This window comes from Erythrolamprus reginae, chromosome 2 (genome assembly GCF_031021105.1).
Source record: "Erythrolamprus reginae isolate rEryReg1 chromosome 2, rEryReg1.hap1, whole genome shotgun sequence".
Lineage (NCBI taxonomy): Eukaryota > Metazoa > Chordata > Lepidosauria > Squamata > Dipsadidae > Erythrolamprus > Erythrolamprus reginae.
In genome coordinates this window covers 240,833,629-240,859,594 of record NC_091951.1, presented here as the reverse complement: position 1 = coordinate 240,859,594, position 25,966 = coordinate 240,833,629, and the positions used below count along the sequence as shown (strand labels likewise).

At 40.8% G+C, this 25,966-nt stretch overlaps 1 protein-coding gene across 1 annotated transcript; it reads right to left on the bottom strand.

The window, feature by feature from the left end:
- Positions 1–2,093: 2,093 nt before the first annotated feature.
- On the bottom strand, positions 2,094–24,907 carry CHRNA6 (cholinergic receptor nicotinic alpha 6 subunit). The gene is made up of 6 exons (XM_070742325.1): positions 24,829–24,907; positions 18,325–18,464; positions 12,223–12,267; positions 9,630–9,739; positions 8,233–9,220; positions 2,094–2,216 (listed from the first exon to the last, which is right to left on the bottom strand). The coding sequence occupies exons 1-6, from the start codon at positions 24,905–24,907 to the stop codon at positions 2,094–2,096; spliced, it is 1,485 nt and encodes a 494-aa protein (XP_070598426.1).
- Between the last annotated feature and the right edge of the window lie 1,059 nt (positions 24,908–25,966).

Genomic DNA, 25,966 nt, shown 5'->3' with positions numbered 1-25,966 from the left:
CGTGCCTACTGCCTTTATCCTAATGTTCCCATGAGTTTGTAACCATCTCATGTACTCATAACCATGCTTATACATGTTATGTATTCACAATCATATTTGTATTTTGTATGTATGTAATCATATATACGCTTGACATAATAAATAAAATAAATAAGTATACAAGTAAACAACACACATTTAGTGGTGGTGTGCTCCTCTAAATGGTGAGGAAGAACAAGAGAAAAATCAGCTGAATTTACAATGTATTTGGAATAATTTCTAAAACAAACAGATTATGATATGGCAGGATTCAAAGAAAGGAAGTTGAATAGGGAAAAAACCTACAGTTCTGTAATTTCCTGTTTCTTTCAGAAAAGGAATAACCCCTCCCATTTTCTATTACAATAGCTTGGATAATCATCAAATATGAATCCAAAGAATTACATTTAAGTATCTTTTATACATGTTTTACCAAAAACAAAATAGAAGCACAGCTATGCTTCCAACAGAAATACTTAATTCATATGAAATACAGCAAATAACGTTTAGTGAGCTTTCTCTTGCTGGTTAGGAATTACGCTAAGAGTGACAGATACTATCAGAGAAAAATCTGGTTATTCTCCTTTTCTGTTGTCTGTCAGAGTGTAATGTTCGTCAACTTGATGCTTTCCAGCACTCTTTAAACTCCATCTTCCATCTTCAGCATTAAAATTAGGGATCATGGATTGCAATCAACAATTATGTTGAGGAAGATAGCGTGATTTTAGTTTGATAGATAACTTCACAGAAATAAACAATATTGATCACTTCAATAGACTGATCAGCAATCTATTCATTTTCTCTCCTTTTTATTATCCTGTAATCCCTTGTTTCAGGTGGGGTCAGGGAGACTGATGCCCTTCCTAATGCCTACGACAGAGTTCACAGCAGCTATTTTCTCTTTGTGCCCTGATAAATAAACATCTGTCGTTGCCTAGGATTAACTCTCGACTTTCTGAGTGGGAGTCAGGAATCTTCACCTCTTAGCTACCACACCACTCAGCAATCTATTCATTTATTACTTGCAAATTAATGTCTTAGAAACATAGAAACAAACAAGATTGACGGCAGAAAAAGACCTCATGGTCCATCTAGTCTGCCCTTATACTATTTCCTGTATTTTACCTTAGGATGGATATATGTTTATCCCAGGCATGTTTAAATTCAGTTACTGTGGATTTACCAACCACGTCTACTGGAAGTTGGTTCCAAGGATCTACTACTCTTTCAGTAAAATAATATTTTCTCACGTTGCTTCTGATCTTTCCCCCAATTAACCTCAGATTGTGCCCTCTTGTTCTTGTGTTCTCTTTCCTATTAAAAACACTTCTCTCCTGAACCTTATTAAAACCTTTAACATATTTAAATGTTTCGATCATGTCCCCCCTTTCCCTTCTGTCCTCTAGATTGAGTACATTAAGTCTTTCCTGATGTTTTATGCTTAAGACCTTCCACCATTTTTATAGCCCGTCTTTGGACCCATTCAATTTTATCAATATCTTTTTGTAGGTGAGGTCACAGAACTGAACACAATATCATGTCTTATGTATAAAGGATTTTTCTTTACAAAAGGTTTAGGGATGTTAACAAACGGTTATCAGAGTTTCAGCTGATGATTGTCTTCTGATTCATCTTGACCTATTTTATTTTTTCCGTAAATGAAGCAAAACAACCTATTCTATGCAAAGGATCAGGAATCTGAGCCAGTATGAATATTAATCTGCTGTTGATCTTAGAGATATGTGCAATAGCAGACACTGTAACCAAGAATTTCTTAGCAGAAAAATGAACATGGAAATAATTATTACCTGAGCAACATCTGAAAGATATTAAGATAAATTTCTCCAATCTACTATCCCCCAAAAAGATTGAGATGGAACTCCATAGGTATTGCTGGCTGTGAATAATGGGAGTTAATCTACCTATCTGAAAGGCTGGCTTAATATATCATAAAGTGATGAGAATAATTTACTTATGGCTTGAGATGAAAACTGATATTCTATAACTGTTGCCAATGTGTGATTTGACTTTCCTATTAAAAAGGATCATGCAAAATGTGAATCGCCACCCGTATATTATACATCTGCCATCAATGGTTGTAGAAATAATCCCGCTGTTCCAAATACACAGAGAATTATGAACACCCACAGAAATACTCTATCAATTACCATGGCGACATATTTCCAGTCATCTTCCACCTGCAATGCATAAGAAAATAGGTATATATTCAATTAAATTCATAATATTTAATTTACACTATTAAAATGACAGTGTCCTTCCTGAGATTCTTAATATCTTTTTTTTAAAAAAACCATATGTTTAGAATCTTCATATACTGTAGATTCACATATAGAACATTTGTTGGTGTAACCACAGGTCACAAGATAAAATCTTTGTATAGATTTATCATATAATTATTATAATATTTGGTATTATTTGCAAAGAAGAATTTGGCACGCTTTCTGCTATCATATTGGATGCAATCCATATTGTTCTAATTTCTCAACAAATTACAGAACATCTAACTTCTTTTTACATAAGTATTACATTATTTCTGCCTACAAATGCTTTATGGATAAGAAGTACAAAGCCTTCCATAATTGCTAGCTACCATTACCACTATCTCTCATTTTGGGTCATGCTGCTGACAAGATCCATTTGGACCTGTAATTCAACAACATCTATAAGATCAGAGAAGTTACCACTTCTCTGCATGTGAGTACAGTTTAGAATTCAAAACAAGACTATACATCCTTTATGTGTTACAGTATTAGAGGTGGGTTCCTCCTGGTTCGGACTGATTCGCTTGAACTGGTAGCAACCCCCTGGTGATATCATGACGACGTCATGGAATTGGATAGGTGAGTGCCAGTCTGTGGAGGCAGCCATATTTTTTGGGGGGGATTTTTTCTGGGTTTTTTTTTCTTCTGCACATGTGCAGAAGCCAAGTTGCAGCAATGCACATGCACCACCATATTGCTTTCAACATATTTTTAGGGGTTTTTTTCAGATTTTTTGCCACTGCACATGTGCACGCAGAAGCAAACCAGCAGTGAGATAAATTAGAACTCACCCTTGTATAGTATATACTGTAGTTTTCAGACTATAAGGTGCTCTGGACTATAAGACACACCTAGCTTTTGTGGAGGAAAAAAAAAATCTGCCTCTGCCTCTGAGCAATTCGCTTCCTTGCAGCAAACTACCTGGTCACCTTCAGCACAGCCTGATTTACAGCAAGCAGCTGATTGGCTGTTGGAGCAGCCTCCCAGAATACTAACAATCAGCTGTTCCAGGTTGCGGGGATTACCATTGCCTATCGCTGCCTTCATGCACCCCTTTTTCAGCCTCTGTGTGCCCCATTTTCTGCCTCTGCACATCCCATTTTTGACTTGTTTCAGTACGCAGAGATTGCTGCTACTGCCTATCATCACCAAATGGAATGCATGGAAAATAGGACACACGGAGGCTGAAAATGGAGCATATGGAGGCTAAAAATGGAGTGTGTGGAGATGGCGATAGGCAGTGGTGATCCCTACAGCCTGCAACAGCTGATTGTTAGTATTTTGGGAGGGCAATCCAACTGCCGACCAGCTGCTCATGCTAAATCAGGTTGTGGTGAAGCTGACCAGGCTGCATAGTTCCCTCTAAGCTGAGCAGTGAGCAATCGCTCACTTAAAAATCATCATCAACTCAGAGTTTTCCAAACCTGCCCAGAAGCCGAGAGGGAAAGAGTGAGAGGGAAGGAGAGAGAGAGGAAGAGAGGAAGAGAGAGAAACAGATAGAAAAAAGAGAGGAAGGAAAAGAGAAAGAAAAAGAATGGGAGTAAGGAAGAGAGAAAGAAAATCAAAATCTAGTTTGAAACTAGCTCAACTATTTAAGTGGCATTTTGATATTGATAGAGTTGCCCTATTATGAGCTCACTGTTATAGACACACAGTACAGTATTTTATTTTGAAATTCTCTGAGGCAAAACAGGGTGGGTTTTTAATTTGTTTGTTTGTTTGTTTGTTTGTTTGTTTATTTATTTATTTATTATTTTTGTGCCGCCCAGTCCCGAAGGGACTGCCGCTCAGACACTATACTTTTACGCCCACCCCAAAAACAAATTAGAGGGAACACTGCCAGGCTGTTTGCTCTTTGCTGCAAGGAGGCAAATTTCTGGGAGGCAGAGGTCAAAAGGTAGGGGCTGGTGGGTAGGCAGCGCTTTAACCACCTTTGCACAGATATTTACATCCACTTTTGGGGAGGCAATGTGTCTTATAATCCGAAAAATATATAACACCTGTAAAATTGTCTTTCTGGTACATAAATCACTCTTTATATACATACATACATACATACATACATACATACATACATACATACATACATACATACATACATACATTACCTACCTACCTACCTACATACATACATACATTTTAATAAAAATTCAGCAAAAACATGTGACACACACACACACACATAACAATAGTCAAAAAGTTATTTTTGCTTGTGATATATCTTGACAAAAATGGTCTTGGAGAACAATTAAAGTAAGAAATGTTTTACTTATTTATTTTATTTATTTATTAGATTTGTATGCCACCCCTCTCCGTAGACTCGGAGATTTAGATGTCTAAATTTAACTAGCAAGTCAAAATCATATTCCTTTCCAAAAGTAAAATAGAGAAAATCCTCCTTCTTAGTTCCTATCATGCCTCTGGCCATAATACAGTCAACATCTCTTCTTTTAGAGAACTGAGATAAAGAAAGTCAGACGCTTTCCTTTCTGCACTAGGTAGTTTTCCACCAAGATTTATATTTGCTGGAGGCCCTATTCTCTGAACCTCTGATTGCCACAGTTAACCCTGGCTTAGCTAGAACACTGCAATTTGGATCCCCTATACGTGCTTGGCTATTTTTCAAAATACATTCTGTGTTTCTGCACATCAGCACAGCCTGTAGAATTCAATAGACCTTCATTGATCAAATGCCATCTTGGGATCAGGGCCTCTGTCTTTAAGCATCCACATGTCTATTTAGAGCCTTATTGCCAAAGTCAGAGAGCCTCCCAACATGAAATATTTATACATTTAAGTAACCAAAGCCATTAGCACAACTGCTGAAGTTCATTTTAAAAGCTAATGTACCCTTTTGCAGCTAATATGAACATAGTGTCAAAAGTATTTTGACTAGCAAAAGGCCCAGCAAAGGATATACAGTGGTACCTCAGCGCTCATTGTTAATTGACTCCAGGAGATCTGACAAGTGCTAAACACGATGAGTGCCAAACAAACCACTATTTTACCAGGCGACCCTTGGTTTTGTCCTGGAAGAACTTCCTGTCTGTCTCTTTTCCTATATCAGTAAGTTTCCCACTATGGATGATTTCTTGTCGTCTCCTCCTCCGTCTCGTCGTCGTCGTCCTCCTCCTCCTCCCCCCCTCCATTTTTGCAGCATGTTGAATACCAAACCATGAGTAGCAGGATAACATTTCACATAAATATGCATCGAGTACCAAAATCAAAGAGTTTTGAAGCAGATGAATACTGAGGTACCACTGTACATGAAGATACTTGGCTAATTTGCCTCTTTCAACTATCTATCCACCATTGCTCAGACTGTTGTTCTAAACTTCAGTTCCCTTTCTGCTAGAAATTCACAGGTTATCAAATCTGGAGGGCATATGGCTTGGGACAGCTGGGCATCTATCAAGTCCCATAATTCAGTAGGAGAACAATGCCAACCCTGGAACCCCTATTCCTTCTTTCTCCTTCTTGCATTGTTGCCTGTTTTCTGTCTCCTGGAAGAGAATGAACAATGAAAGGAACAGAGCAAGAACCTTCAAAGAGACTTTATCATGCTTTGGCGAGTAAGTAAGCAGGAAAAAGCCTGCCAAGAAGATAAAAAAGCACTCAATATTTTGTCAAAGGGCTCTCAAACTCTTCCCTGGGTGCTCTATTGGTAGCTGGTTTTCCTTTACTTTGTGTTGTTGTTGTTGTTGTTGTTGTTGTTGTTGTTGTTATTATTATTATTATTATTTATTGAATTTATATGCCGCCCGTCTCCGAAGATACAGGGCGGCTAACAGCAATAATAAAACAGCGTACAGTAATAATCCAATACTAAAAACGATTAAAAACCCATTAATATAAAAAACCAAACATACATACAGACATGCCATGCATAAAATTGTAAATGCCTAGGGGGAAAGGGAATCTCAATTCCCCCATGCCTGGTGGCAGAGGTGGGTTTTAAGTAGCTTACGAAAGGCAAGGAGGGTGGGGGCAATTCTAATCTCTGGGGGGAGTTGATTCCAGAGGGCCGGGGCCGCCACAGAGAAGGGTCTTCCCCTGGGTCCCCCCCCAAGCGGCATTGTTTAGTTGACGGGACCCGGAGAAGACCCACTCTGTGGGACCTAACTGGTCGCTGGGATTCGTGCAACAGAAGGCGGTCCCTGAGATAATCTGGTCCGGTGCCATGAAGGGCTTTATAGGTCATAACCAACACTTTGAATTGTGACCGGAAACTGATCGGCAACCAATGCAGACTGCGGAGTGTTAGTGTAACATGGGCATAATTGGGAAAGCCCATGATTGCTCTCGCAGCTGCATTCTGCACGATCTGAAGTTTCCGAACACTTTTCAAAGGTAGCCCCATGTAGAGAGCGTTACAGTAGTCGAACCTCGAGGTGATGAGGGCATGAGTGACTGTGAGCAGTGACTCCCGGTCCAAATAGGGTCGCAACTGGTGCACCAGGCGAACCTGGGCAAATGCCCCCCTCGCCACAGCTGAAAGATGTTTCTCTAATGTTAGATGTATTAGCCTAGCATTATCCTATGTCATTCTGCACATAGTTAGATCACAGCTATGGTTTTACCTCTCCCTTAAAACTGGAATGTAGAATCGGTTGGTCTCCCTGTTCTACAATTGCATTGATTCTACCATCAACTCTTAGATGATCAGGGCTAAGCAATACAAGAGATAGTTGGGTCCATTATCATGGTTTAATGGTAGAGGATGTATTTTGCCCACAGGCGGTGTCTTGTTTAAGCCACCACAATCTCCAATGAAGAGGTTCTTTTTCCTAAAGCTCTGGAGAACGCCTGTTGATCTGCTGAACCTCATTCAGAGCAATGCCTGACATTGTGCCTCTGATAATTGAGACATAGCTAGCATGAGGTCCCTTTTGTCCTGTCTGTAGTCCTTTCTGTTGATAAAGGAAACTGAAAACCAGAGCAGAACATCCTACCAATTTCATTTCTCCTTGCACAGGGGTGTCAAACAGGCAGCCTGTGGGCCAGATGCATCATGCCCAGGCCACACCCATCCCAGCTCTGCAAAGGCAAAAAACATGTGGCGCAATCGAGTTTGATACCCGGGTTCTAGCAGGACTTAACAATTCTGACATTGCTTAAACAACTTCATTCAGCAGTCTCTTACCCATTCATGCCAGAAGTGCTGCATCATTGTACCTCTCAGGTACAATGATGCACCTAGCTGTCAGGTGCAGTTATTTTCAACTAGGTTTTAGTTTTCTACCGCAATGGGTTTTCCCAGGTATGCCCATGTTACACCAACACTACGCAGTCTGCATTGGTTGCCGATCAGTTTCCGGTCACAATTCAAAGTGTTGGTTATGACCTATAAAGCCCTTCATGGCATTGGACCAGAATATCTCCGGGACCACCTTCTGCCGCATGAATCCCAGTGACTGGTCAGGTCCCACTGAGTTGACCTTCTCTGGGTTCCGTTGATGAAACAATGTAGTCTGGCGGGACCCAGGGGAAGAGCCTTCTCTGTGGTGGCCCTGACCCTCTGGAATCAACTCTCCCCAGAGATTAGGATTGCTCCCACCCTCCTTGCCTTTGGCAAACTCCTTAAAACCCACCTCTGCTGTCAGGCATCGGGAAATTGATTCCCTAGGACCGTTTCCGTTTTACACAAGGTTTGTTTGAGATGTATTAAAGGTTTTAAATTATATTAAGGGTTTTAAATTATATTAAGATGTATCTGAGATGTATTAAGGGTTTAAAATTATATTAAGGGTTTTAAATTGTTTTTAATCATTGGATTTGTACTGTTTTGTTGTTGTGAGACGCTCCGAGTTTCCGGAGAGAAGCGGCATACAAGTCTAATAAATAATAATATGTAATAATAATGATTAGAGAAATGCCCCCAAATGGCTGAAGCCTTTGGAGCTAGAAATCAACCAACCTTCAGAGCTCTTACCTCTTTAGTTTCATTCTGACTCCTCATGTTTTCTGCAATGAACTGGACACTGTTGATGACTTCTTTAACCTCTGGGGAATACTCAACTGACTCAGCCTCCCATTTGGCAGCGTGGCAGCTCTGTCTCCTTTGCTTCCTCGCTGCCGCGTCCTTGGAGTTGTCACAATGGCAGCAGCGGTTCTCACTGAGGACTTTCACCTCTGCAAGTTCATCAGCCTTGGGCTTGCTGGGTTTAGTGTCACTTTCTTTCACAGGGTTGGAAGGTTGGGAGTCAACATGTTTCTGTATGGGTCTCTTCATCATCAGAAATTTGGGCAGGAGGCCAAGGAAGACGGTTTTGACCCAGTTGGGCATTGTGTGCATAGTTGGAGTCCGGTAATGGATATTCAGTACAAACACTGTCACCACAATAGAGAGCGTCACAAATATCATGGTGAAGAGCAAGTATTCTCCCACGAGTGGGATGACCAAAGAAGTCGAAGGAATTGTCTCTGTGATTACCAGCAAGAAAACAGTCAATGAAAGGAGGACAGAGATACAAAGTGTTACTTTCTCTCCACAGTCAGATGGGAGGTAAAATACTAACACAGTCAGGAATGAAATGAACAAACAAGGTATGATCAGATTAATGGTGTAAAACATGGGGAGCCTTCGGATATAAAAAGAGTAGGTTATATCCGTATAGATTTCCTCACAGCAGTTGTACTTTATGTCGTGTTTATAGCCAGAAGCATCCACTATTTCCCATTCGTTGTTATCCCAAAGGTCTTTCATGTCTACTTTGGAACCGATAATCAAAAGATCTATCTTGGCTTTGTCGTATGTCCACGACCCAAACTTTAAGGAGCAGTTCTGGTGATCAAAGGGGAAGAAGGTAATATCCATGGGGCAGGAGCTTTTAAAAATGGCAGGTGGTATCCAGGTGATGGTGCCATCATATCTGAGAAGAGCCTTGGTCCGTCCTTCAACCTGAAAATCTCCAACAGCACTGCGGATGCGAGCACAAGGTTAATCTTAGGTTGTACACTTCCAACTCAAAATGATAATGATATTATTATTATTATTATTATTATTATTAATAATAATAATAATAATAATAATTTATTAGATTTGTATGCCGCTCCTCTTTGAAGACTCGGGGCGGCTCACAACAATGATAAAAACAATATTATAATGGCACAAATCTAATATTAAAAGAAATAACTAAAACCCTATCATATTAAAAACAGACAACACATACATACCAAACATAAATTATAAGGAGCCTGGGGGAAAGATGTCTCAAATCCCCCATGCCTGGCGGTATAGGTGGGTCTTGAGTAGTTTACGAAAGACAAGGAGGGTGGGAGCATATTAACATGTTAATATGACCAAAATATGATGATGAATGTTCATACTTATTGTACAGCACAATATCAGGCTTCCAAATTTTGTCTGATGGCACATGGATAAATTCAATTCCACCAAATTCCACCGGGTTCCATTTCAATTTATAATCATTCCAAATCTAAAGAGAGAAACAATAACTGTTCAACCCTATGATATACTATATATGTAAAGTAATTCTCATACTAAGAGTATTACTGAAGTTGCCGTCCAGTTATTGCAATGCTACAGTTATTGTGACCATTGGTAATGGATATTGAGAGCCAAGTTTTAACACCCTCAGGATTGCTACAATTTCTCTATCCCTGAATTATTTGAACAATGGAACATAGAATAATGGGGTTGGAAGGGTTCTGGAAGTCTAGTCCAACCTTCTGCTCATGGCAGGAGATCTACTGTAATACCACACTAGACAAATGGCTGTCCAATCTTTTCTTGAAAACCTCCAGTGTTGGAGCACCTACAATCTCTGATCAATTGTTCTCACTGCCTGGAAATTTCTCCTTAGTTCTAGGTTGAAAGAAGTCTAAGAACCTAGTTCTTAGTTCTCTTTAATGATCTATAGTTTATTAGATTTGTATTTCGCCCCTCTCCGAAGACTCTACCACACTTTGATGGTTATTGAAATGGATGTCCAAGTGCGCCTCTCTATTGGTTGAGGCAGGCAGGATTCCCTTCGGTACCATTTGTTGGGGGTCAAGGGAAAGGGAGGGTTTTGCCTTCTCTTTCTGTTCAAGATCCCCATGTAAAATTGGTGGGCCACTGTGTGACACAGAATGCTGGACTCGATGGGCTTTGGCCTGATTCAGCATGGCTCTTCTTATGTTCTTATGTTCACACTTCTTGTCCTGATTTCAGGGGCTTTGTAGAATAAATTGACTCCCTCTTCTCTGTGGCAGGTCCCAAAGTATAGGAGGTTGCTATCATATCAACCTTAGTCCTTCTCTTCATTGGATTAGACATATCTAGTTCCCTCCGTGTTCTTTTAGATTCATGAGATTGGGAATGAGTTTCAAGTTAATAACTCCCCTTCTTAGTTATTTTTTCTTCTTCTGTAATAGTCCACTAAAATATAGTGCTTTAGTTTAGTTAATGGATCAAATCTCCTGGATAAAAAGGTATGTTTCCTCCACTAATGTCATAGCTGCCTCTGAAAGCTCTTCTCACTGTTTGCTGAATCTGGTTTGTAAACGAGGGTGATGTTTCTGACCCAAATACTCCCCACGATCTGATATCCAATCTCTAAGCAGTTTCTTGCCTATACAGTGATACCTTGTCTTACAAACGCCTCGTCATACAAACTTTTCGAGATACAAACCCGGGGTTTAAGATTTTTTTGCCTCTTCTTACAAACTATTTTCACCTTACAAACCCGCCGCCGCTGCTGGGATGCCCCACCTCCGGATGTCCATTGCCAGCGAAGCACCCGTTTTTGCACTGCTGGAATTCCCCTGAGGCTCCCCTCCATGGGAAACACCACCTCCGGACTTCCGTGTTTTTGTGATGCTGCAGGGGAATCCCAGCAGGGGAATCCAGCAGTGCAAAAATGGGCACTTCACTGGCAACGGAAGTCCGGAGGTGGGGTTTCCCTGTGAGGGGAACCTCAGTGAAATCGTAGCATCACAAAAACACAGAGGTCCGGAGGTGGGGTTTCGAGGACTTCGGTGTTTTTGCGATGCTGCGATTTCACTGATGCTCCCTTCGCTGGGAAACGCCACCCCTAAATTTCCATTGCCAGCGAAGCGCCCGTTTTTGCACTGCTGGGATTCCCCTGCAGCATCACAAAAACACGGAAGTCCGGAGGTGGGGTTTCCCATGGAGGTGAACCTCAGGGGAATCCCAGCAGTGCAAAAACCGGCGCTTCGGCTGGCAAAAGGGGTGAATTTTGGGCTTGCACGCATTAATCGCTTTTCCATTGATTCCTATGGGAAACATTGTTTCGTCTTACAAACTTTTCACCTTAAGAACCTCATCCTGGAACCAATTCAGTTTGTCAGACAAGGTATCGCTGTAGTTCATTTTCAAGTGCACCTATGGTTACTTTAAAACTTTTAATCATAATACTAGCCAGGGTGAAATGCAGCTGGCTGTTACTGCCCTGCGCAAGGTTGTTGGGACGACTGCGCAAAGCCCCACCCACCTGTGCTAATGTCATGACGTTCCTTTTTAGGGATGATTTTCAGGCTCTGTGCACATTTGAGGCGGTAGGGAACATAAGTGAATTTCAGCCATGGTACTAGCCCTCAAACATCCATTGCTTATGTTGCCCCTTTTCCCTGGCTGTGACTTTAGTTCCTGCCCACTCTTTTTGTGTTGTTCTCATCTCACTCATCAATGAATGGAGCTTTTACTTTAAGCCCTTGATTTAATTTGTCCATTCAATCAAAGGCTTAATATGAATAAGAAATGGATGAATTTTTGAAGTACTATACATGTGCTATGAATGTACTGAGCCCTGGAACATCTCTAAATAGTTACCTGATTCCTCCCCCCCAATCCAAATCTCTTCTGAATCCCAGTACCCACTGTGATCTCATCTCTAAAACCAGCATGACAATAAACACACACATACTCTGACACACCGACGCACAAAAAATTGCTTACATGTCGCAGCCAGAGATTTGTCTCCATGATCTGATTGACTTCATCCTGCAGACAGAAGGAGGCAAGCATTTTATTTCTGTAGACAGGCTATCTGCTTAACAAGGGATAAAACCTCATTCCGGTTAGCCTAAATAACTTTGAAAGGATCCTGGGGATATTTACGGAACAGCAAATAGAAGTCTTGGTGGAAAAACATGTTGCTTTCAGATAATGTTGGTGGACATTTGTGAATACTTTACCTACAACTACTGAAAACAAGATGCTGAAAAAAAGCATTTGTGCATGTTGTGGTTGGCTCTGGCCCAGCTCCTGCCCCAGGGAATGGAGAGGTGGATGCAGGGGAAACTTCAACATGTCACAGGCCTGTGTTATTGCCGACAAAATCAGTTCAGAGTTTAGTTTCCTCGAATGAAGAAAAAGGTGAGAGTGACTCGGCAGAGGAAGGCTTGGCACACAGCCAAGGCAGTCAATCTTCCTTATCTTCTATAGCTTCAGATGATGACATTTTGGACCCACGCAAGCGCATAATTATGTGTAGAAGAGACCAAGTAAGAACATATTACAGGAAATAAGGGAGGCCACCTGTATTTGGGTGGGGCTCCAGTAATTAGGGCTGCTGCTATAAATAGCAGCATGTGGGTTTGGCCATTGTGGAAGAATATCTGTTCGCAGTTTCATCAGGAATCTTGTGTGCTGGACTTTGTTGCTTTCTCACGCCTTTAAAACCAAAGCAAAGCAACGTGTGTGTGTGTGTCTCAGTTCGTTGGAAGAAGAAGGGGTGTGAAGTTTCTCCACAGCTGCTGGCTAAGTACTTAATGACTGCTTAAGGGAAATTGCACAGACTACCCGGTTGTTTTGGGGAAGAGTGCTCTTTGCAATACAAAAAGAGTGCTTAGTTTATTTTGACTTTTGTGATAAAGAACATTGTTTTGAATTTTCAAACGTGTGTGTGTCTGAAATTTGTACCCTTGAATTTTTGGGAGGCTCCTATCAGAGAACCCAGCAGAACATGTGCATATTAAGGTAGATCCACATAGTTGTTGGAAATGCACATTCAAAAATTACAGCCCTATTAATGTTTATTGAAAAACAACGGTGTATCATATAACTGCTTTTTCTCTTTCCTTTTTCCTCTCTTTCTTTTTCTTTTTCTTCCTTTTTTCTTTCTTTCTTCTTCTTCTCTCCCTTCTTTCTTCTTTTCTATTTGTATGTTTTAATTGTTGTTTATAGTTCTTTTTGAATTGTACTGTTGTTTTATTTGTGAATAATTTTTTTTTAAAAAAAAACTACAGCCACATAAAGAAGATCGGTTGCATACTCTGTAGGAGGGGTGGGTTCCACTTACCTTCCCCACTGGTTCGCATTGTGATGTTTTGTGCACACACACTCACTCTGCTCACGCATACAAGCATTCTCTTGTGCAATTAGGCTTCCATTCATGCTCAGGAGCTGGAATCAGCCCGAAAAAAAAAGACGAGGAGCTGATCAGCTGTGCTTCAGGTGAAGAAATAAAGGTCAGTATTAACCAGGGGGTAGGTGGGAGGGCCCTTTTTCGAGCAGCTGAACAACAACAAAAAGTTCCTCTGCGATCATATCACAAGCAACTGTGTTCTTTTCGCCGACGATGTAAAACTTTTCAACACCACGGACAACACATCTACTCTCCAAAAAGACCTCGACTTTGTCTCAAATTGGTCTAGCACATGGCAACTTCAAATATCAACCAGCAAATGTTCTACCCTCCACATTGGCAAAAAGAATCCGAATCTCATATATAAACTGAATAAACAAAATCTCACAGCCAACCCCCACTCAGTAAAAGACCTTGGAATACTAATATCAAATGATCTAAGTGCCAAAGCCCACTGCAACAATATCACCAAAAAGGCTTCTAGAGTTAACCTGATCCTACGCAGCTTCTGCTCTGGCAATCTCACGCTACTCACCAGAGCCTACAAAACTTCTGCCAGACCCATCCTTGAATACAGTTCATCTGTCTGGAACCCATACCACATCTCGGACATCCACACCCTTGAAAATGTCCAAAGATATTTCACCAGAAGAGCCCTCGCCTCCTCCACTCGAAACAGAATACCCTATGAAAGCAGACTATCAATCCTAGGTCTAGAAAGCTTAGAACTACGTTGTCTAAAACACGATCTAAGTATTGTCCAGAAGATCATATGCTGCAACGTTCTACCTGTCAATGATTACTTCAGCTTCAATCGCAACAACACAAGAGCACGCAACAGATTCAGACTTAATATTAACCGCTCCAAACTTGACTGTAAAAAATATGACTTCAGCAACTGAGTTGTTGAAGTGTGGAACTCATTACCTGACTCAATAGTGTCAACCCCTAACCCCCAACATTTTCCCCTTAGACTATCCACATTGGCCTCTCTAGGTTCCTTAGAGGTCAGTAAGGGGTGTGCATAAGTGCACCAGTGTGCCTTCCGTCCCCTGTCCAATTGTCTCTCCTTATCTCATTTATCTTTTCTTCCTTTCAAATATGTCCATCTATACTTTTATATCTTTTCTTCTATTCTTTTCTTTACTTATATTATTACATATCTTTCTCTTCAATATGTATTATGTATTGGACAAAATAAATAAATAAATAAATAAATAAATAAATAAATAAATAAATAAATAAATAAATAAATAAATAAATAAATAAATAAATAAATAAATAAATAAATAAATAAATAAATAAATAAATAAAATAAAAAAGTTGGTAGTGTGCACAGACCAGCACTGGTTAATCCAGTTAGGTGACATCACCAGCAGATTGCTACCAGTTTGGGCGATCTGGTCTGAACTGGGAGAAACCCATCCCTGCTCTGTACATGAGATTTCTAGAAGAGAAGATTAAGTAGGATCCAGGAGAACTCCATGGGATCACAGTAGGAGCATCTGTGAGGGTATGTTCAAAAAAGTCAAGTTGGTAATCAGTGCAACACACATAAATAAGGGAAGAGCTTTGGTTGCATGGGTGCAGTAGCTCCTGAATGGCATGTCCTCTTCCCATTTTTTTCCAGCTGTCTCACTGCTTTCCTGGCAATCTGTCGCAAAATATTTGCATTCAACACAATTCTGTTTGTATCCCAATCATGCACTTTGATACTAATATTTGACTTTTGTTATATTGTATGTATTATTTACTGTTGTAATCCGCCCTGAGTCCCATTGGGATTAGACAGCATAGAAGTCAAATTAATTAAATTAAATCAAATTACTCTTTACACCTCAAACTAGTTCATCTGAAGCTGGCCATGGGATTTTTCAGAAGACCAAGATGAAGATGGTCTTATTAACATTTAGGAACACTGTGCACACAACGAGAAGAGAATCCGAAGGAGAATCTGAAAATGGTGGAGAGTAGTGATGGGATTTGAAGTGTGGCTTCAACTAATTATTTTGTCTGTTTTTGCAAGTGTAAGGGATCCAGAGCTTTGAGAATAGATGCCATGCAAATGATGGACTGTCTGAACAAATAAGTCCAGGATTTTGGCTAGGAGGTTGGTTTTCAAAGAAGCATGAAGGGAAGAACCAATGTTAGCAGGTACAAAAGGAGTCGTTTTAAATGCACTCTAATACCCACAAGCGAGGAAGCTGCAATATCAATACTGATCATTCAAGCAGAATTCCAAACTCAGTATGATCCCCAGCTCCACAGGAGCTCAGAAGATAGCGGATTTTCTAATTATTTTGTTAATGACAGCAGCTTCTGATTAATGAAAAGCCTCCAGGAAGAGTAAAAGATAAAGTGAAAGACATGACTCGTTTAGTATATTGTGCCCCTGAATACCATGATTTAGCAATAAGCAGAGAAAGAAGATGAACTCCATTCCATCGCGCTGTCTTGATACCCTATAATTTAAGCCCCTGGTTAGCGGCTGACTTGCTAGTCAGAGAAATCCCAAGAAAACATATTATTTGCAGAGTATCTACTTTTAAAAAAGAAAATTGCTGAAAAATCTTTACCTATAACTAACTGTGGTGGAAAGGCAATCAATAACCTGGGAGTTGCAAGTGGGGGGGAGTTTTACTGCAGAGGACATCCTGAATGATCTGCTGAGAGGGAGAAAAACCTGCAAAAACGAATCCTTAGTAAGCTCTCCAACAAGAAATCTAAATGGATTGAAACAAATAAACACACACACACACACACACACTAAATCTAGCTGTAGCTTTTTGGGAAAGCAACTTGGAGACAAACTAAAGATGCTTTTCCTCTGTTCTTTAGATCCTGGTGATGAGTGATCTTTAAACCTACACAGCTTCTGCTCAGGCAATCTCACACTACTCACAAGAGCCTACAAAACTTTTGCCAGACCCATCCTAGACTACTGCTCATCTGTCTGGAACCCATACCACATCTCAGACATCAACACCCTTGAAAATGTCCAAAGATATTTCACCAGAAGAGCCCTTCACTCCTCCACTCGAAAATAGACTAACAATCCTGGGCCTAGAAAGCCTAGAACTACGGTGCCTAAAACACGATTTGAGTATTGCCCACAAGATCATATGCTGCAACGTCCTACCGGTCAATGACTACTTCAGCTTCAACCGCAACAACACAAGAGCACACAACAGATTCAAACTTAATACGAACCGCTCCAAACTTGACTGTAAAAAATATGATTTCAACAATCGAGTTATCAAAGCGTGGAACTCATTACCGCTAACCCCCAATATTTCTCCCTTAGACTATCCACGATTGACCTCTCCAGGTTCCTAAGAGGCCAGTAAGGGGCGTAATAAGTGCACTGGTGTGCCTTTCGTCCCCTGTCCAATTGTCTTCCTTTCTCTCACTTATCATATATATTTTCTTTCTTTCATATATCCTCTCCTCTAAGTTCACTTTTACCCTTATATATATCACTACATGTCTATTTTTCTTCCTATGTATTTGTGTATTGGACAAATGAATAAATAAATAAAAAAATAAAAAATAATCATTTGCAAGGAATAGTTCTTACTTTCCTGATACACATTATTTATAACAACAGCCTATCATGGGCTTTATATAAAACGACAAAGCCCCCTTTTCACTCTATTTTAGGGAGGGAAGGCAGTCTGTTGGGTCTGCCATCTTCAGGATACTTCATAAAGTGCAGGAAGGGGCGGAGATGAGGGAGGTAGGAGGGGACATGAAATGGTGATGGAAACCAGGTGTATGTCCATCCAGATCGGCTGATCAAGGATGGAGCCGGGAGAACAGAATGTGAAACTCCACCAAAGAGGCACCAAACCTCAAAGCCATTCCCAAAACATCTAGTTTGAATGCCATTGGACACTGACAGACTGGTCAAGGCGGGGGCAGGCGAGAGGAAAAATGCAGGCTTTCTGTGGGAATTATTCAGATCCAGCTTTGCTTATGACATAATCGCTTGAACTTAGTAGAAGTCAACCTTTCACTTCAATCATGGAGTCGAGGGTCTTTCTTTCCTAAATGCTCAAGTTGAGACAAGCCTGACACAGGCCCTTTGCTCTACTGTAGAGTTGCACATTTATTTATTTAATTGGACTCGCGGCGGCTCACAGCATATATAAAAAACAGAACAATAATATAAATCCAATTAATGCTACATTTAAAAAACAATTAAAAGAAAAAACTTATTGGCCAATCATTCAACAATCATACTTAAAGCATTCAATGGTCAGGGGGAAGATCTAAAAGTCCCAAGCCTGGCGGCAAAGATGAGTTTTTAAGCTCTTTCGGAAGGCAAGGAGGGTGGTGGCAGTGCGAATCTCCCGGGGGAGCTGATTCCAGAGGGTCGGGGCTCCCACAGAGAAGGCTCTTCCCCTAGGTCCTGCCAGCCGACATTGTTTGGTCAATGGGACCCTAAGAAGGCCAACTCTGTGGGACCTCACCGGTCGCTGGGATATGTATACACACAGTATCCCTATTTTCATAGGAATATCTCCATTACACACATCGAAGAGCACCTGCAACCTCAGGGGGGAAATCTACAAATGCTATCATTATTCCATGAAGGGCCCATACCTACATCAGGGTCATTCGATGAAATGTTTCTTTGTCAATGGCTGAAGTGTGAGACCGTGTAAACCCCGCAAACATAGTATACATACCACATTTGCAAGCTGGGTTATTGCCACTTCGAAATGCACCTTCACAGGATTGGACACATTTTCTACAGGTCTGATGTACTGGTTGTAACGGGAGAACAGTTTGCGAAAAAGCCTTTCTTCCGATTTACTTGCCAAGCAACCTGGGTAGGAAAAGGAAATAAGAATAATTAGTCGAGGACAACCTATATGTACATTGCTGAGCTGCCAAGCAGTGTGGAGATAAATGCAAATGATCTTTGGGAGGATGGATCTGAGGATGCTATCAAACATCATTTTGAAGGCAGACGTACTGCAGGTCTTCCCTTCAGTATATATATATTCAAGTCCCAGTGGGTATGGCTAGCTGATGAGGCCAAAATAAGGCCGAAATAGATCTATCCTACTCTCCCTTAATTTTCATATTCAGCAAAAATACATGTGACACATACAGATAGAATTGTCGGCTATCAATAAAATTAACTGCCTTGGAAATGGCCCTGGGTTGGACCGAGAGGCAAATAAGGAGCTTGTGATGTTCCTTCAATACACCAGGGTGATTCGACAGAAAAATATGTAACCCTTCCCTGGTGCAAAGCTGAAGGGATTTGATACTGTAGCCTAGAGGATAATTCTCTGCCTTACAAGGCAAAGGTTGCAGGTTCAAGTCCCAGTGGGTATGGCTAGCTGATGAGGCCAAAATAAGGCCGAAATAGATCTATCCTAGTCTCCCTTAATTTTCATATTCAGCAAAAATACATGTGATATATATATATATATATATATATATATATATATATATATATATATATGTTAAATGTTTTTTAGCTGGAATTTTAAAATTAAGGGAGACTAGTATAGATCCATTTCGGCCTTATTAGGCCTCATCAGCTAGCCACACCCTTTCTTTACTGGGATTCGATCTGGGAAGCTTCTGCATTGTAAAGCAGAGAGCTAGCTATATATATATATATATATCTCATAGATTTTCACAGGTACAGGTATGACGGTCTTGGTATATTTGGGTTTCTTCCCATGTAGGATTTAGAAATTTCTGGTGACATTTCGACGAGGTCCCACTCGTCATCTTCAGGCTGGTGCTTCTGTCCTTGTTCTAGGGCGAACACAGCGAGACCTGAGCTGCCTTCGTTCTATAAATACTGGTGGCTGGGTGTGGTTTGATGGCTCAGCAATTGCCTGCTATGTAGAAACTTCCTGGTGAGTCAGTGGGGTAACACCTGGGGTCGTTGATGTAACTGAGGTATGCTGATTAGTTAATGATTGTGGATTAGGGGTGATATCCTGAGTAGTTGGAGCTTGCAGGCTACTTGGTTGTTTTGAAATGTGTGTTCTGAGTCTGGTTTCAGTTTCTATGGTTGGGATACGTTTGTTAATGAGGGCTGGTTTCCAGATGTCTGTTATTAACAAACGTATAATAATAATAATGATGATGATGCAACAACTGTGTCTATCAACTTTAGCAATTGTAAGATGTTTGGACTTTAATTTCCAGAATTCCCCAGGCAACCTCATAGAAGAGGGAGTTGTTGTTGTTGTTGTTGTTGCTGCTGTTGTTGCTGTTGTTGTTATTATTATTATTATTTATTAGATTTGTATGCCACCCCTCTCCATAGACTTGGGGTGGCTATTATTGTTAAGATTCACAATAGAAAATTGAACAGATCCTATGGGTGGGGGAGAGAAAGAAGGATTATAAATATAATCCTTCCCAAAAACAAACCTAGCGAAGACTGAGAATTTTTGATATTTATGAAATTTTCAGTGACTTTTGGAAGAAAACAACAGCCAAGGGGAATGGAATGAAGTAACCTTCATTCATACAAAAGTATGGACGATTCCATGTAGAGATATTGCATGGATCTTGTAAGGAGTATAACTATATCTATACACTATAAATTATAACTATGCATTGTAACCAGGGCTGGGTTCTTCCCAGTTTGGACCTGATTGCCCAAATTGTTAGCGACCCTCTGGTGATGTAACATTGGTTCTGTTGGTGATGGTCCGTGTATGCCGCCATCTTTTTTTCTGAACTTTTGGTGAATTTTCCTGTGTTTGGATGATTTGTGCTTGTTCTCTGCTTGGAAAAAAGCCTTCCCGCCCTCCCCTGGTTAATACTGACCTTTATTTCTTTGCCAGAAGCACAGCTGATCAGTGCCTCAGCTGTGTTTTGGGATGAATCCACTTTCTGAGCATGCATAGAAGTGAAATTGCATGGGTGGACATGTCGCGATGCAAACTGGTGGCAAAGGTAAATGGAACCCACCCCTTATAGAATAGAATAGAATAGAATAGAATAGAATTTTATTGGCCAAGTGTGATTGGACACACAAGGAATTTGTCTTGGTGCATATGCTCTCAACGTACATAAAATAAAATATACATTTGTCAAGAATCATGTGGTACAACACTTAATGATTGTCATAGGGGTCAAATAAGCAATGAAGAAGCAATATTAATAAAAATCTTAGGATATACGCAACAAGTTATAGTCATACAGTCAACATGGGAGGAAATGGGTGATAGGAATGATGAGAAAAACTAGTAGAATAGAAGTGCAGATTTAGTAGAAAGTCTGACAGTTTTGAGGGAATTATTTGTTTAGTAGAGTGATGGCGTTCGGGAAAAAACTGTTCTTGTGTCTAGTTGTCTTGGTGTGCAGTGCTCTGTAGCGACGTTTTGAGGGTAGGAGTTGAAACAATTTGTGTCCAGGATGTGAGGGGTCAGTAAATATTTTACCCGCCCTCTTTTTGACTCGTGCAGTATACAGGTCCTCAATGGAAAGCAGATTGGCAGCAATAGTTTTTTCTGCAATTCTGATTGTCCTCTGAAGTCTGTGTCGGTCCTGTTGGGTTGCAGCACCAAACCAGACAGTTATAGAGGTGCAGATGACAGACTCAATGATTCCTCTATAGAACTGAATCAGCAGCTCCTTGGGCAGTTTGAGCTTCCTGAGTTGGTGTAGAAAGAACATTCTTTGTTGTGCTTTTTTGATGATGTTTTTGATGTTAGGTGACCATTTTAGGTCTTGAGATATGATAGAACCTAGAAATTTGAAGGTCTCTACTGTTGATACTGTTTTCCCGAAAATAAGACCCTGTCTTATATTTTTTGAACCCTGAAATCAGCACTTGGCTTGGGCTTATTATTAGAGGATGTCTTATTTTGGGAGAAACAGGGTACACTAGGTAGTTACTCATGCCATATTGCTTTACATAGACGACCTGGTTACTGTTAATTTTTCTTTCCCACTAAAGTTGGCTTTCCTAGAAATACACATGCTAAGGCAGTGCTTGAAAAAGTAGGACAACATAAGCTGGAAATCCCAGCATGTGATTATCTCCCACTTTAGCCAAATTGACTTACTCCTTTACGCTCTAAAAATGATAGCTAAGAAAAACCCATCAGATACATTCACTGCAGCCATGTCTAAGCAGCAAAACCGAGAGCTGTTTGTATGCCCATTCTGGTATGAGGCCAGGAGGGCAATGCTGGACCCTGGAATACTTAAGCACTTACAGTTTCACTTCTGGTCAGACAGGCTACTGAAAATGACTGACCTGGTTTGTTGCTGGGCAACTTAACAGAAGCTTGATTGGTAGCTGTGTGCTGCCTGTCTTGTGAATAGAATATGAAGGCAGATGGGTATTGATTTAACAAGATGTAATGATATCTGGGAATGACCTTGAGAGACAGTGGGAGAGTCACAGCCAGGGGAATGGTCCATGTGGAGAGGCAGTTTAGGCCACAACAGGAATATGGGTGCAAATAATTCAAAAGGGACCTTCTCTTGTTTCTTAGGTTTTGAGAAAGGAGGCAATCTGGGGAGAAATATACTACCAGAGTCTATTGGTGTAACCTTTAGTGCAGGGGTGGGCAATTAATTTTGCCATGGGGCCGCATGAGAAATTGGGATGGTTTTAGAGGGCCTGACTAATATAATTAGTCCGACCACACCTGGAATACTGTATTCAGTTCTGGTCACCACACTTCAAAAGAGACATTGAAACTCTGGAGAAGGTGCAAAAAAGAGCAACCAAGATGATTAAGGGATTGAAAGACTTACGAAGAGAGACTGAGGGAATTGGGCATGGATAGCCTAGAGAAAAGGAGGGCCAGAGCGGACATGATAGCAGTCTACAAGTATACAAGGGGATGTCACAGAGAGGAGGGTATCACTTTAGTCTTCAGGGCACCAGAGGGCCGGATGAGGAACAATGGCTGGAAGCTGACGAAGGAGAGATTCAACATGGAGATAAGGAGGAACTTCCTGATGGTCAGAGCAATCAACCAATGGAACAACCTACCAGCGGACGTTGTGAACTCCAACACTCTGGACATTTTTAAGAGAAGATTGAACTGCCACTTGACTGGTGTACTATAGGGTTCCTGCTTGGGCAGGGGGTTGAACTTGATGGCCTTCATGGTCCCTTTCAACTCTAACAATAAATAAATTAACTCAGTTCTACCCAATACTGTAAAGACCCAGACCCTGGCCTGACCTAAACACCCAGACCCACTCTACAGACCCCTAATTGTTTGCTTTACGGCAACACGGTGCACCACAGTGACTGCACTGGAGTGTTTGTGTGGTTTCTGTACTTGGCCACTCTCAGTAGGAGGTCGGGGTCTGTTCCAGTGTGAGGATGAAAGAACTCACCATGTTGGCTTGGACTCCTCCGGTTCCTGCTTTCCTCATGATTCATCAGGAAAGCAGGAACTGGAGGAGTCCTGGCAGACACGGTGAGCTCTTTCATCCTCACACTGGAGTGGACCCCAACCTCCACAGGCTGGTCACAGACAGCATGCGGGCCAGATGTGGCCCACGGGCTGCCCCTTGCCCAGGCCTGCTTTAGTGGATTCTAAAACCCTCTACTACTGGTTCATGTACGTATTCACACACACAATGCTACTGCGTATGCGCAGAAGCATCCCAGGCAGGTGGGTGGTGCCTCCCACCACCGATGGTACCAGTTCTTAGAACTGGGCCGAACCTGGAGCAAACCCACCACTGTGGATAACCTTAGGTTGGGAACGTTAGACTTTAACAAAGCAAGACAGGAAGAAAACCAACTCATTTGAGCTGTGGTGCTGGAAGAAGACTCCTGCACATTCCTTGGGCCAACAAGCAAGTATTGGAGCAGAGTGCTAACACCAGACATGTGACTAAAAGACAAAAATTACAAAAACTGTATCTCCCTTACCTTGGCCATGCCACGCAGGGGAATTTCGTGGATTATGTTTGGAAGAGTTAGCTGGCTAAAGGAATTCTGGGAGAGTCCACACATCTTAAAGTTCCCAAGGGAAAGAAACTCTGGTTTACCTGCTCAAACACAGCAGCATCAGGTACAGCTGTGCAAACTCCTTGGACCAAATTCCAGGGAGATTTCTCCCAATTCTATCTTTGCATTAAAGGGGCGGGGCATGGTACTTGCCTAGTACTATCATGCCTCTCATTGCACAGAGTACGAGAACAGTTGTCTCATTAAACACTTCATCTGACCATTCTTGACAAAAAGGACAAGAACTAAAATCAAAAGTTCCCTTATGTTGTTCTGGACCAATGGCTGGAGAAAGTGACTGGTTGTAAGCATGAGCATAAGCAATGTTGCCATATTTTTTTACATCTGGCTTGCATACACTTTTTATTTATTTATTTATTATTTAGATTTGTATGCCGCCCCTCTCCGCAGACTCGGGGCGGCTCAAAAGTTGTCTAATTTGACCAAATTCAATAGGCATCCCCCCCATCAATTACCCTACCGCCACATCAGAAATCTTTCCTGCTTACAGTGTTGTTGTCAGACTTTTTAGTTCTAGTAAAATGTAGACAACCGTGGCTGAAAGAAGGGGCTGTGAACTTTTTCTTTAGATCTAAAAAAAAAATGGGAGGGGGGAGCAGTGGTCACATTTTGCTTATCAAGATTGCCAGGGCTTTGGGATCAAACTGGAACATTTTGGTGTGGGTGTCTCTTAATCCTTGTGTTTAACTTTCTCCACTCATTGTAATCATTCACAAAGTGACATTTTTCAGCCAGATGTCTCACTACCTTACTCAGAGGTAAATTCCACTGAATTCCCAAGTCAGCCACTGTCCAAACAAATCATTCTTCAAGTCAATATGCATAGTAGATATAGGAGCCAACAGACTAACCCTGCCTCCCAGTATAATATGACTTATTCTGATTTAGTTCATAATTTATACTTTATTAGAGTAAATATAATACTTTTCTTCATTTAAATTGCAGCAGAACCCACATATGCTCTCTCTAGGATGCAAATCAAATATTTCCCCCCTTTGATAACAAAAGAGCCTTAACAATAGGTGGGTCATGCGATTTAACAAGGTTTCAGATATTAAAAGCATATAGAAAGGGTTTCTTTCCAGCTGCACGCAATGGGGTTAAAAAAGGCTTAAACTAAATTGCAAAGGTGTCACCAGAAAGGGGAGGATGGGGAGGGAAGACTGCTAGAAAGATGGAGAAAAATAAAAGAAAATGAACTTACCTTGGAGAAAGAAAAGGCTCGCTGGTCCCCTTAAATAGAAAGTGAAATGAAGAAGCGCCAACCATTTCTGCAGAAACATTATTGAAAGAGTAAGTGGATGATTACTCTCAAGAGAACAAAAGAAATGGGCTTTGAGGATAGAAACAAAGGGGCCAGGAAAGGAATAAGACCCTCAGATCTTCCACGCTGCAGTGGTTATTTCAATTTTGCATCTGGTGCTGCAGTCCTACCCAGAACAGTGGCTTTCAATAATGCAACATCCTTCAGACTGGAGAGAGGAAATCTCCCAGTGATGGGAGAGTTGAACTATCTTGAAGGCAAACTTGACTGATGATTCCTCGTGTTTCAAATCTGTTTGCATGTGACATGTACAAAGTGCTACACGCTGCAGAGAGACCTGTATGGTGGAGAATGGAGACACACTGTGTAGTGTAGTCAAAGACGCATATCCCAGATACTGCTCTGTCCCACAGGCTGTGCTGCAGTGTGGATCTGAAAGAGAAAGGTAGCTTTGAAATGTAGCTTTGAATATATATATATGTCACATGTTTTTTTGCTGAATTTGAAAATTAAGGGAGACTAGGATAGATCTATTTCGGCCTTATTTTGGCCTCATCAGCTAGCCATACCCCCTGGGACTTGAAATATATATATATATATATATATATATATATATATATATATATATATATATATATATATATATATATGTTTTTCTTATGTCGGATCACCCTGGTATATTTTTAAGGAACGTCACAGCTCCTTTTTTTTGCCTCTAGGCCCAACCCAGGGCCACTGCAAGGCAGTAATATATTTATAGCCGACAAACTATATTTTGTATGTGTTAAATGTTTTTAGCTGGAATTTTAAAATTAAGGGAGACTAGGATAGATCCATTTCGGCCTAATAAGGCCGAAATGGATCTATCCTAGTCTCCCTTAATTTTAAAATTCCAGCTAAAAACATTTAACATATATATATATATATATATATATATATATATATATATATATATATCAACATTTATTTTATATAACATATATATATGTTCATATATAACATGTATAACATACATAAATTCAGCAAAAAAAACCATGTGACACATACAGATAGAATTATCGGCTATCAATAAAATTAA